This window comes from Carex rostrata, chromosome 1, assembly GCF_964058835.1.
Source record: "Carex rostrata chromosome 1, lpCarRost1.2, whole genome shotgun sequence".
NCBI lineage: Eukaryota > Viridiplantae > Streptophyta > Magnoliopsida > Poales > Cyperaceae > Carex > Carex rostrata.
In genome coordinates this window covers 1,449,361-1,462,114 of record NC_135918.1, presented here as the reverse complement: position 1 = coordinate 1,462,114, position 12,754 = coordinate 1,449,361, and the positions used below count along the sequence as shown (strand labels likewise).

Here is a 12,754-nt window from a genome sequence, read left to right as displayed (position 1 = left end):
TGGAGCGTGAATGCGTGATGCGGTCCCCCGACTCTTCCAGATTTTTCATTTCTCCAACAAATCGCTCCTGAACCTGGCTTTCCAGGAATCAAGCCCGATATCTTGAATTGAGGAACCGCATGTGCGGTAGTCTCTGTGTGGCTACTGGCTATGCCCGTTTTACAAACTGCATGTTCCACCCACCACATCTATTGTAGTACCCATCACTCCAAGAACCAGGCTTAAACACATTATTATGAGCCAAGTTTGCGGATAGATAATAGGACCCACATGTAAGTAGCATGGATTACGAACAAACCCGCATAGTCGACATATTTCCTCCTCCTTCCCCCATCCCCACTGTCCCTTCCCTCTAGAGCTCCCGACTACGCAGCCGCAGGCAGAGAAACCCTTGACAAAACCGCTTAAAATCCGAATACCCCTAAAAATCGTGAGATCTCCGGATCCAGTCTCCTCTGAGGTCATTTTCTTGAGTCGGCCCTGGTGGTTTGGAGGCCATGCCGCACAACGGCGGGAAATTGACCCCTAATCTAGACCAAGGCGGTACCAAGGTACTTAATCTCACCGTGCTCCAGCGGATCGATCCGTCCGTTGAGGATATCCTTATAACCGCCTCTCATGTCACGCTCTACGATTTCAACATCGACCTCAACCAATGGGTATTAATTAGTTATTGTATTTATGATTTTAAAAGTTCAATTTACTGTTCTCAGTCGATTGATCTTATTTGATTGGGGATTTGATAATTTTGCAGAGCCGTAAGGATGTGGAGGGATCGCTGTTTGTCGTGAAGAGGTGAGGTTTTCATGTTTGCTGTTGTTTCTGTTGGATAGGTTAGATGGGACTAAATTAGGCTTAGATCAGACGGTTAGATTAAACTATTTGATATTATCTGTGATGAAGCTTTTCAATTGAGTCTGATCTTTTGCTTCATTGTGCTTATTTCAGAAATACACAGCCTAGGTTCCAGTTTATTGTTATGAACAGGAGAAATACAGGTACCAATCAGTCTTTGTGTTTTTCATTACTCCAATTTTTAAAATCCAATTAGGATTTATTTTCTGCTTTTAGTTCAAGACATACCTCAAATTTCTGAGCTGAAGGGAAAAAAATAATTTATACATAGCTAATGCTAGGATAAGGTCTTTATGTACCAGTTAGTTCAAAATGGTACTCCATTGAATGCCATTTTTGTCTATTTTGTCATATTATATTCTGGGGAGATTTGAATGCAAGAGAATTTAAAATATCTTCAATTTTTATTCTGTTGGGTTTTATTTGTAAATAAAAAGCGAACTATTATAATAATGAGGTTATCAGGAAATGAATACTGACCATAGTTTGATATTGCTAATAAGATACCATCAGCGGCATTAATTGTTTGGTGCCATCCTGTACCTGATAGTTTCTATTGTGGTTTTTTGTTCTGAATTTGTTTATATTTGGTCATTGAATTTAATGTTTAATTCAATTTGTATTTGTTTGTTTGTTATTTTAATAACAGAAAATCTAGTAGAGGACATGTTGGGTGATTTTGAGTATGAGGTGCAACCGCCTTATTTGTTGTACCGAAATGCAACTCAGGAGGTTAATGGCATTTGGTTCTACAACCAAGCCGATTGTGAAGCTGTTGCCAATCTTTTTGGAAGGTATTGCCCTAACAGCCATATTTTAAATTATGCAGCATCACAAAACTGCATTTTGTTTCACATCATTATTAGTTTGGCATATTTTTCGTAAATGTTTATTTAGAAAATGATGATTCATGTCTGACTAGAGAACACTATGCATTTTGTCGGTATAGTTCTGTCATTTAATTGTCAGACATGCTAGCGGTGTGACTATCAGGCCAGGTAGCAGGGTCTATATGTGCTGCTTTTTCGCCATAAGGCAGGGCCCTATATCTAAATTTTGGCCGTCTAATCTAAAATGTGTAGAGGATCCACATGACTGATGTCTTATAATGGGGTTTTGATTGTGGGTTGTTCAGAGGAGTCCAATCCAAACTGTAGGAGCCAAATCAGATGGCCCAAACCCCCCTGCTATTCCTGCTATTCATGGGATGAAAAGCAGCAGAAATCTGAACAATGAATTTTTGGTGATTTTCATGGTCTCTTATTACATATTCATGGTCAATGTTTGAAATATGAGTTGTATTAGGCTAAACATTGGTACTTAATTTTAGTCCAGTATTACTGAACCATTTCCATTTCCATTTATATTTTTGTGTTTATGTTGGTAACACCCTTAATTTTCTTGTTGATAGGATATTAAATGCGTACTCCAAGGTTCCTCCAAAGCCCAAAGTCTCCTCAACAAAAAGGTAGCTTTTCATTTTGAGCCCTTCCAAATTGTGTTCCCCTAGTGTATAATCTTTCTTTTGATTTATGAATAGGATTCAAATGCCATGTCTTATATGCCTCATTGTGCATCACATTCTTGATCTCCGTTTTCAAAGTTCGAATAGTCAATCCGAACGTCTCAACATGATCTCTCTATTAAAATGTGCATGGAGATCTATACTTTTTTGAAATTTTTTTACTATCTTTTTTAGATAGGTACAAAATCGTATTTTTTTGGATGGTCCAGAAAGAGTGATTTTGTACCTATATAAAATTAGGAATTTTTTTCAAAAAAATATAAAATATGGTCTCCAAGAACATTTTAATATGGAGATCATGTTGAGCTGTTCAGATTGACTGTTCGGACTTTGAAAACGGAGATGAAGGATATGAGGCATTTGAACCCTCCTCTTGATTTATTATGTTGTCTATCACTTGGCTATAAATGACCCTGAGGTCCGGAGGAATTAATATGAATCGGATTATAATTTATGAAAATTGTGACATCAGTTTTTTCATTATTTTTCATTGTTTCTACATTGTAATTATTTTCAATAAAATGAAAATGTGAGCTTGTGTACTGTTGCTAGATTAAACTCTTTTTGGCCATGATATAAATAATCATGTAATTAAATTGTACGAATGATCATATTTATATTAGTGATTGTATTTTATGAAAATTGCAATATCATTTCTTACATTATTTTTCGTTGTTTGTACATTGTAATTATATGCAATAAAAAAAATGTGAGCTTGTGTACCGTTGATGTTAGATTAAACTCTTTTTGGCCTTGATATAAATAACGATGTAATTAAATTAAACCAATTATAATAATTATATTTTTAAGATGTGGCATTCTAATTCTGTAAGACCTACCATTTTTGCATTCCCCTTGTTTCTTTCTTGATTGACATGTTGAAATTGAATCTGTAAATATGAAGTATAATATGATGTATTAATGACAGTGAATTTGAGGAGTTGGAAGCAGTGCCGAATCCATCTACTATAGAGGGCCCCTTGGAGCCTCCTATGTCATCATCTACTATAGCACCAGATACCTCTGATGAGGTCCTTGCCAACTTTTTCACGGTATATTGTGTTTTACTGTCTCTTCTCTCCATTTATAACTTTTTTAGTTAATAAACAAGTCTTACGTCTGAGAATAGAGAATTTGTTTGTGTTTAAAGAAATTGTTTGGGACTAAAGGCTTGGTTGTTGTTGTTGTTAAAGAAATTGTATTTTTTGTTTAATTGAAAAGCCGAACCAATTGTAGTAAGGCACCAGGACTCAGTATTTTCCGTCCTGGTACGGGGGCTTCATTCATTTAACATAATTTTCAGGCAGCCGCTAACATAGGAGGCGCCACTGCACCAGCTGCACCAGTCTCTATGCGGTCCCATCAACCAGATACCATCCAGCCATCCATCCCTCCTTCGGCGTCTGCCACCCCATCTCACCACCGACCATCCTTCACCACCCCATCACCCTCTGCTCCGCTAGCGCCCCTCGGTGACAGCCGCTCAGCTACGGCTACAGCAAATCTAGTGACCCCTTCGTTCTTCCAGCCCACACCTTCCCCTTCCCCTCCATTAGCCATGCCTCCACCTATGGTTTCCTCTTCTGTTGTTGCACCACAACCAGCTGTTCAGCCCACTGGATCTTCTGTTGCGCGACCGTATGCGGCGCCACCACTGCTCCAGCCATTTCCTCCCCCAACCCCACCTCCATCTCTTGCACCAGGTCCTACTGTGTCAGGCCCTTCAGCTCATGGGTCGGTGATTATTTCCAGAGATAAGGTTCGGGAAGCGCTTGTCAGACTTGTTCAGGTAAATCTGTTCCCTTTTTCGTTCTTTTAAAATGCTTTTGTATTATCCAGTATTCAAACCTATTCTGACCCTGTGAAAATGAATATGTTATCTATACCACTATAAAGAGATACCATCTTCTCTTTGAAAATGTAAAATAAGAGAAGTTGATTTTTCTTTCTCAGCTTTTCTGGGTCTATATAATTGATAGGTTATTTAGGTATATTAGGAAAAGTATCCATTGCCCTAGTAATTTGGTTGTGCATTTCTTGAATTCTATTCCGTAGTGGGTACTGAGTTGGGTCTTTCACCCATGCGCTTGCAAATGGGAAATTTCATGCATGTATGTGTAAAGTAAAGCATTTTAAAATGAGTATTTGATTTCATTTTTCTCTGGTCATCTTCTTCAAAATATACCCAAACTACTATCTTACAGCCTATATGGTGGAAAGCTATTTTATGGCTATTTTCTTTAAGTAAAAGATTCTCAGTACAGCTGGCGAAAAGGCAGTCACATATCCAGGATCAGGTAAAATCAGTTTGGGTCATTTGAGATTCTGGATCATGTATCTCAGTTAATTTTGGTTTCGAGATTTGGGAATGTGTCAAGGGTCATCTGCGTTGAATTACTGTCTCCGGTCAATTTTGGGTCTCAGTTCATTCAAATTTGGCAAGGGGTGCATTTTGAGGTCTTCAGTGTTAATCATTTTGGATAGTTGTCTCAACAGAATCATTCTGGGCTTCTAGCTCAGTTACCTTGGCACTGATTATGCCACTTTTCTGGATAGGTTTTGATTTAGGTTTTGTTGAGCTTTAGGTCGGGTGGGTTTGGTATGGTTGGGGATGCAGTGCTATCTCTACAAATTGTACTTTGACTAGCATGAGTTCTTATAGTTAAATTGATTTCTTGCAATCTTGGGGGTTACTAATTATAAGGCTCTCCTTGATGTATAAAATTAGGCTATACATTTATATGGGTGACTCTCCTTTTTTGCCTTCCATTCCCTGTTTGGGCATAAAATTGATTTCTTGCAAGCTTGGTCGGGTTTGGTGGGAAATATGTTTGGTTAGCAGGAGGTGAAGGGGAAAAGAGGTCAGCTAGAAGATACGAAGGATTGGTCCATCTTGTTTGGTTGGTTTCTAAAGTATTTCCTTCTCTCCATTACACCCCAATTTGGGTAGTAATAAAACATAAGCTTTTGGAGGGCAAAGGAGGTTGACAAAGTATACATTAAAATTAACCTCCTAAATTCCAATTTCCAACCAAGGAAAGATAAATAAACCAACTTTTTCCCTGACTCACATTTCTTTTGCTACCCTCCATCTAAATTACTTCCTGTGTCAAGCCAACCAGCTCTATGGAAGGGTTGTAATTGTATATTTTTAGAAAGCACAACAGTGATTGTGGAGGAACAACTGTATTATTTATTTACTGATTTTGTTTTATTGTGTGACAGAATGACCAATTCATTGACATGGTATACCGGGAGATTGTGAACTCGCATTATCCATAAAACAATGGTACAAGAAATATGTCTTTCAAGTCAAGTAGTGAAGAAGTTAGAGCTACTTTAGAGGAGCCTGTTGTCTCTTTATTTTGTGTGTTTGTTGGATTTGTGTGCTCAAGTACAAGACAAAAAAGAGTTCTCTTTTGTATAGCACTCATCAGAGTTCGTGTGATTCCTTTTCGCGTAAATTTCATACTTAAACTGTAGTTATAGCTGTGTTATTATACCTTTGTATGTTATGTCAATTTCAAGTCTTCTTGGTGCTATTTGGTTCTGACAGTTTAAGAACTTTGAGCCTCCATTTCTACTTTGAAATTTTCATGTAGGCGTTTATTTATAGTGCAATTTTGTGGATAATCTCCTTACCAGTTTCTGGAATTTACTACCTATTTTGGGCGTGGTTAATGATTTTGAGCATAAGTGAAGACGTAATAATAGTCTAAATTATTGTATATTCTTTTCATGTTGCGAATTGTGGTCAACTTTACAGTCCTAGTATTTTACTTTAAATTAAATAAAAAATTGTGTAAAGTACAAAAAAATTGAAAAAAAGAAAAAGAAAGTTGGGGTCATTTGATTCCTATTGTCGACTAGCTCTGCCTTTGATAGTAGTGATTTAGTACCTCAACGGAGGCAAAAGTACATTTTCCGGTGCTGCGTATTTGTCGCAATGAATTTCTCAATCACGTTAGCAGAATTATTGATGTTGCATTAATAAAGTCCGCGACTCAACAAAGTACATTTTCCGGTGCTACGACTCAACAAAGTCCGCGACATGTTGCATTAACTTTATAGCAAGTTCGCTTTTCTTAATGTTTGATCAGTTAGATTTTCTTTGTTATCATCCAAAATGAATTGAAAATTTTATAATGGTATATATATTTTAGAACTAGAGTTGCAAACGGATCGTATTCGGATATTAGATATGGATATTCAATTCTGGTACCTGATCTGAACTCAATTCTGGGTCGTCATATATGATCTGGAAATTTCGTTTTCAACGCAGAATAGGCTGTGATTGTCAATAACCTGCACACTCTAAAAATTAATTAAATACAGACAGAATCAACATTCAGATCAAATAAAGATAGACAAAAGACGTCACACCATCTACTTCTAAAATTGATTAAACATGCACTAGTTTTCTGAAGAAGTTTAGACCAGTAGAAAGAGATGAATCAACCTACAATGCTACAACTAGTCTGAAAGGACAGAGATGTTTCATCATGATGGTGCTATTAATATTAATTTTTTGTTCATTAACTCATCTTTCTACATACAATATACACTTTACCAACAGTTAACTCACAAGTTCCAACCCTGTCAGCTCTTCAGTTCACCTAAACCCTACTAACAAACAGAAGTACATATACAAAAAAATTGAAAAGGAAAAGAAAGTCATCTCAAGTCTCAAGTTCTCAACCCTTCATCACTGATTAAGCTACTCCTCAGTTGCACCAACAATTAATATCCCCACCCCACCTGATGTTAATCACATCTCCAGTCCTCGTATAAATTATATACTACCCATCATATATCAAATTAAGGGAATTTATACAAATTCTCACAACAAAGAGGCAGCCAAAGAGAAGTGCATTCAAGCATTGCAGTTCTGTAGGCACTATGTCATTGTGACCCTACTTAGCAACAATGCAGACATAATTTCTCACAGAATTTTAACATCCAGGAAATTTTTAGTGTTGCCCAATTGTACCATACCAGTCATCTTAAGGCAACCAACACAAGGCACGACATGAATATAACAGCACTAACACCAGTACAACAGAGGTCGACCAAACACTCCTTTCTCGCCTTACTCTCCTTCCTGTTCCTCCTCCTCCTGACAAACTCGTCATATTGTCTACTCATCTCGATTTCCTCTTTTCCATTCCCCTTCCATTTCCTAGTCGCCTCCATTGCTTTCATTAGCATCTCCAAGCTCTCTTTGCCACAAACTCCAATCCCGTCTCCATCCTCTATTGTCATGCTCACCCCCCTCAGGTGACCACCATCCTCTCCACAGGTCACCACAATACTAATCAACAAATCATGGATGATCATGCCGTACCGAACTAGAGTTTCTCCAGTGTACCAGTGCCGGTCAATTGCAACTGGCCTCCTGCTGGAGACATTTAGAGCCTTTTTACTGTTTGGATCGATCAATATCCAGCTCAATGTAAGCTCTGACAGGCTGATGTCTCCAGTTAAAGAAACCAATTGAGGGGATTGTTCTTCCAATGTGTCAATCCGAAATGGAGAGCCAAGAAACCAGTCAGAGGAAGTATCAAGCTCTATGACTTTAGAAAAGATTAGATTTTCTCCGTGATGCAAATCAACAGCTGAGATTAATTTGCGGGGTAAAACGAGTGGATTCAAAGATTGGGATTGGGGAAACTGGCATGGGAAAGAGAAGACTGAAGCGAAGAATGACTGGTACTGGGACAAAGGTAACAAGGAGAGGAGGCTTGAATGGTCTAGAGAAGGCCATGTGGATAGGCAGAGATCCCTCCAAATGGAAGGGTCGGAGGAGAGTGATCGGAGGTGTGAACTAGCGCATCCGACGGCTGCCAGAGAGGGCCCATCAAGGCAGCGCAAGGCGCATGTTAGTATGTCCGGATGCAAGTCTTGTATATTTGCAGCCATTATTTCTTTATTTCTATTCTTGTTCCGAATTTGAACTTCTATATATTTGAATGGGAGAATGGGAGAATGGGAGAGATAAGGAGCTTAGAATGGGCTTGGAGTTGATGAGGCTTGCTGGTGCCTTGTCGTTCTTATAAAAGAGGGAAGAGCACTAAAGATCTTCTCCGCGTCTTTTTGTTAACGAAAACATGTAGCTTTTATATTCAATACCATATGACCCGCTACATTCATTTTCTAAAACGAATGAAACAGAAATCTGGACAAGAGATAGGAAATGGGACCGGGATTAGGCATGGTTCCAGAAAATTTGAATTCTGAACTGGTTTCAAGAAAAGAGACCAGGTTGAGGAGATATATTACGAGATTACCACTGTTTCCCGTGTGGAGCACCGGTCACCGGAGGTGGTTCGGAATTGAAGATAGGACACGCTTGTCGTGCGCAGCCCCACGCCGGGCGTATGTGACTGGATATATCCGGTGCCGTTCTGATGAAGGTGGAATGGAGGCATCCTTGTTTAACCAGCAGACCGGGCCCCAGTAAAATGACAATTCTCGCTCCCGTGGCCGACGGAATCCATATCCTCCGAGGCAACAGAATATTTCTGTTTAGCCTTGGACCGGCCGATCGGGATTTGGACTATCCGGCTCAAGGTGAAACGCGCGGACACTTTTAATATTCGTGCAGATTCTGTTTCAACAGTCTGGATCTAAATACAAATATAATGTTACCTTAGGTGATACGAATTCTGGCCAACGACAAATAAATAGAGGTCATAAAGACGGTTTGAGAGAGCCAAAATCAGATCAAGTATAAATGGAATTGAGACATTGAGTCACGTTGTAAAAATTAATTAAGTTGTATTTTTGCAGCTAAATTTTTACTTTTCACAAGATAATTTCTCCTTTATTTTCTGAGTAAATTATATATTCTAGTGATGAAAAAGGAGCAATTGATCAATTTTCAAGACATAAAAATAAATTATTTATCATTAATATTTTTTTTACTATTTCAATGTTTCGCTTTTCCATCTTCCACTGAATACAACCGGAATACTAGTAAATAGAAACCTATTTCAAATTCTATTTTTCACTATTCCACCTAAACTAGTGTATTGAAGTCGTCGTGCCGTATTTAGACATATTCGGAACATGTGCCGTGTCATGTCAACATATTGATGTTTCTAGACGTGTCGTGCCACACAATATCAGAGATGAACACGCACATTTAACGACATGATACGGTTTGATAAGACATGTTTGATTTTTTTTTTATGATTTGTAAATTTGTCAAAGCTAAAAATGTTTTCTAATGTCCAAAAAAAAGCTGGAAAAATATCTAAAAAATCGGAAAATTAAATTACATTACATTACATTTTCTATAAGTTTCAATTTTAAAATTTTGTAGTATTTGTGTGTTTTGGTATAATTTGAGAAAACAATATTTGTAAGTAGTTAAAAGTTTGAACAAGAAATTCTGAAAAAAAAAATGTCTAACAAATAGGAAAATTAGACGTGCCATGTTGAAATGTGCTATTTCAGAAAAATTATGACACAACACATGATTACGAATGCTCCACACATATTTAACAAGAACTGTCGTGTCCTTACCCGTACATGCTGACAGATGTCCAATACACTGTGCTTTTATAATACACTAATTTCACATATAGTCAAGCATGCTCTTAGGTTGTGCTCCAATTGAGGTTACGTAGAGGGAGAGGAAGGAAAATACACTGTGCGAAGGTGAACGGTGCTTCAGACCGCAGCTGTCTGAAGGTTTCACCTGCTCCAGAACTAAAGAAGCGGAGAGGAAGCGGAGGTGAACGCGTACTGTGCAGAGGTGAACGCGTAGTGATTTTTAGCGACAATCTTCACCCCCAAACTGGGGTGTAAAGATTACTGTTCAGGGGTAAGCGTCTTCCTTCCCCTTCCATTAATGAAAGTTTTCACCCTCAATTGCAGAGCACACCCTTAAGGAAACTTTTTTTTTTCTTGTGAACTATTATTTTGATTCATTGTTTCTGATTTTTTTTGTTTTTGTTTAATCACGTGTCCAAATTATTATCTTTAATTCAATTGAATTTCTGATTTATTTTTATTAATTTAACTCTTTTGGTGTTACTTTTAGTTCGATCAAGCTCCTGAATTTTTTTTTGTTCAATCAAATCTTTAATATAATCATGGGGTTCCTTTAAAATCTTCTATTAACTAAATGATTATTTGGTGTGAATTTTGGTGAATGGCTTTAAATTATCACGCTTAACCGGTTATCTTTAACAACACAAAGCTAGTTTATTTAAACATATATTTATAAAGATAAAATTGTGTAACTGTGTGTTTTTACTTTTTACCATTAAACTAGTTAATTTTAACAACTTTTTAAACACTTAACGAATTAATTTAAATTCATATATATTTCTCCTTAATATTTATAAAATAATTTTCATAGCATGCCAGGTTACTAAAGTCCAAGTAAATACTAATTGTTTACAATAACAATTTTTGTGTTAAAGTAAGCAGTCAATGTTAAAAACAAATAGTCTTATTTTTATAATAATTAACTTAGTGTTAATGATAATTTAATCAAATATTTATCGTAATATATTTATTAAAAAAACTAACTATTAGAAATATTAATAAACGCAAGATGAACTTGGACGTACATAAATATAACATTTGCATTCATTGAGTCTAATCCATTGAACGATATACTCTTTTTTATTTCTGTACATCCGAAGTTTATATTTTCTATGGATAAAAAAATTTCTACGAGAAATGCGTTCCATAAATGTAGCACCGCTAGTTGGAATTATTTTATCCATAGAAACTAAAAAATTCGGACTTCCAGAAATATAAAGAGTGTCTCGTTTCTATCAAATATAGTAAGATCGGACTCATTGAGTCCAATCGATTGATTTTTTTTTTTAAACTGCACAGAGAATTTGCAAAAAAAAAAAATTATGAATCAGACTCAATGAGTCCGATCCATAAAAGGGTTGATTTTATGTGGTACAAAACCCTCTGCATTTACGGATACAGAGGGTTCGGTGCCGCAAAAAATAAGTTAGTAAGTTCGTGGATCATGAACAGTGATTCCGATCCAAAAACAGATTGATTTTCTACGGTACAAAACTCTATGCATTTATAGAAAATCAATGGTTATAGAGAATTTTTTTTTAAAAAAAACAAAGAATAAGAATAGATAAATTCGATCTTACTATATTTAGTAGTAACGAAACACTCTTTTTTATTTCTGTTGGAATTTTGTAATTACTGCGCATAAAAAATTTATTAATATATATTTATTAATATATATTTGATATGAATCAGATCAAGTATAAATAGTTAGTAATATGTCCTTTCTCTCCATTAATTTATTAATATATATTTTTATATTTAACCCCTGTAAGCACAGTTAATGAAAATGTTAATCAAAACGTGAAGGGTAGTAATCACGACAAAATATCCTTGAGATGAATTATGCAGCCACTGCCGGGTTTCTTCAAAAATAAAATAAAATAAAATTCAGTTGTTAAAATCGCATTGGTTATCCACATTTAATGCTGGCTATCCGCATTAATTTTAATCTTTATACCACGCGATTATATGAGTTGAAAGCTTCATTTGTCTTAATTACCAAACCATTCATGCATAACACGTTTATGGTGCTTTCTGTGAGTTCGGATCGTAACTCAATTCGATCACTCAAGGTAAAATGCACACGACTCTTTTAAAATTCTTGCGAGCTCAACTCTACCCTCTCGGACTATACGCAGATATGATGGTCCGAATCTAAACTCGAACTTTGAGTTTACCTTAGTGATATATATGAATCGGTTTTCACTGGGTGTCTTGTGCGCTTCGTATTCGTTGCTCTTTGCATCTTAAAATATAAATTTTATTTATGTTTAGTCCATTTGATTTTAAAATAGTGTTTTCTGTTATTTTATCTACGTAACCAGTTTTCCTATTTTAATCATACCAATCGAATATAAAAATATGGTTCATTTTTTAAAAATTATTAAACAATCAGCTGTTAATTTAATAAATAATAGAATTGGTTTCTGAGTGAAGGATGCTAGTTCAAAATTCAACCATAAAATTCTTATGAATATTTAAGGTTAAAAAAATAATTTTAAATTTCATTTTGTTGGATTTAGATCCAATTGGCCTGACCCATATCAAAGCTGTAACCCTCCTATTTCTACTCTTTAGGTTACGCCATTTAGTTAGATGGCTAAGGCGGCTCTTTGAGCAAAACAGAAAGAGAGAGAGAGGAAGAGAGATTAGTGAGATAGAGTGGTTGTTTGTACTAACAATTGGAACACTCTTATAACTCCTTGTAATCTCTTGTTTAATAGTGAAGTTTGTCGGTTGGTTGCCTCCCGGTGGAGTAGGCTCGACTGAACCACCTTACCTCTTGTGTGCTTGTTGGACTCAATCTATCTCGCGGTA

General features: G+C 36.4%; 2 protein-coding genes across 2 annotated transcripts; one reads left to right on the top strand and one right to left on the bottom strand.

Annotated features, from left to right (window-relative positions):
- The first annotated feature begins 202 nt into the window (after nt 1–202).
- DCP1 (decapping 1) lies at nt 203–6,013 on the top strand. The gene is made up of 8 exons (XM_078299068.1): nt 203–659; nt 755–795; nt 949–998; nt 1,505–1,649; nt 2,267–2,323; nt 3,309–3,432; nt 3,684–4,169; nt 5,606–6,013. The coding sequence occupies exons 1-8, from the start codon at nt 498–500 to the stop codon at nt 5,660–5,662; spliced, it is 1,122 nt and encodes a 373-aa protein (XP_078155194.1). The 5' UTR covers nt 203–497; the 3' UTR covers nt 5,663–6,013.
- Nucleotides 6,014–6,775: 762 nt separating this feature from the next.
- Nucleotides 6,776–8,923, bottom strand: LOC144551187 (putative F-box protein At2g36090). The gene has a single exon (XM_078299055.1). The coding sequence runs from the start codon at nt 8,297–8,299 to the stop codon at nt 7,379–7,381; it is 921 nt and encodes a 306-aa protein (XP_078155181.1). The 5' UTR covers nt 8,300–8,923; the 3' UTR covers nt 6,776–7,378.
- Nucleotides 8,924–12,754: the final 3,831 nt, after the last annotated feature.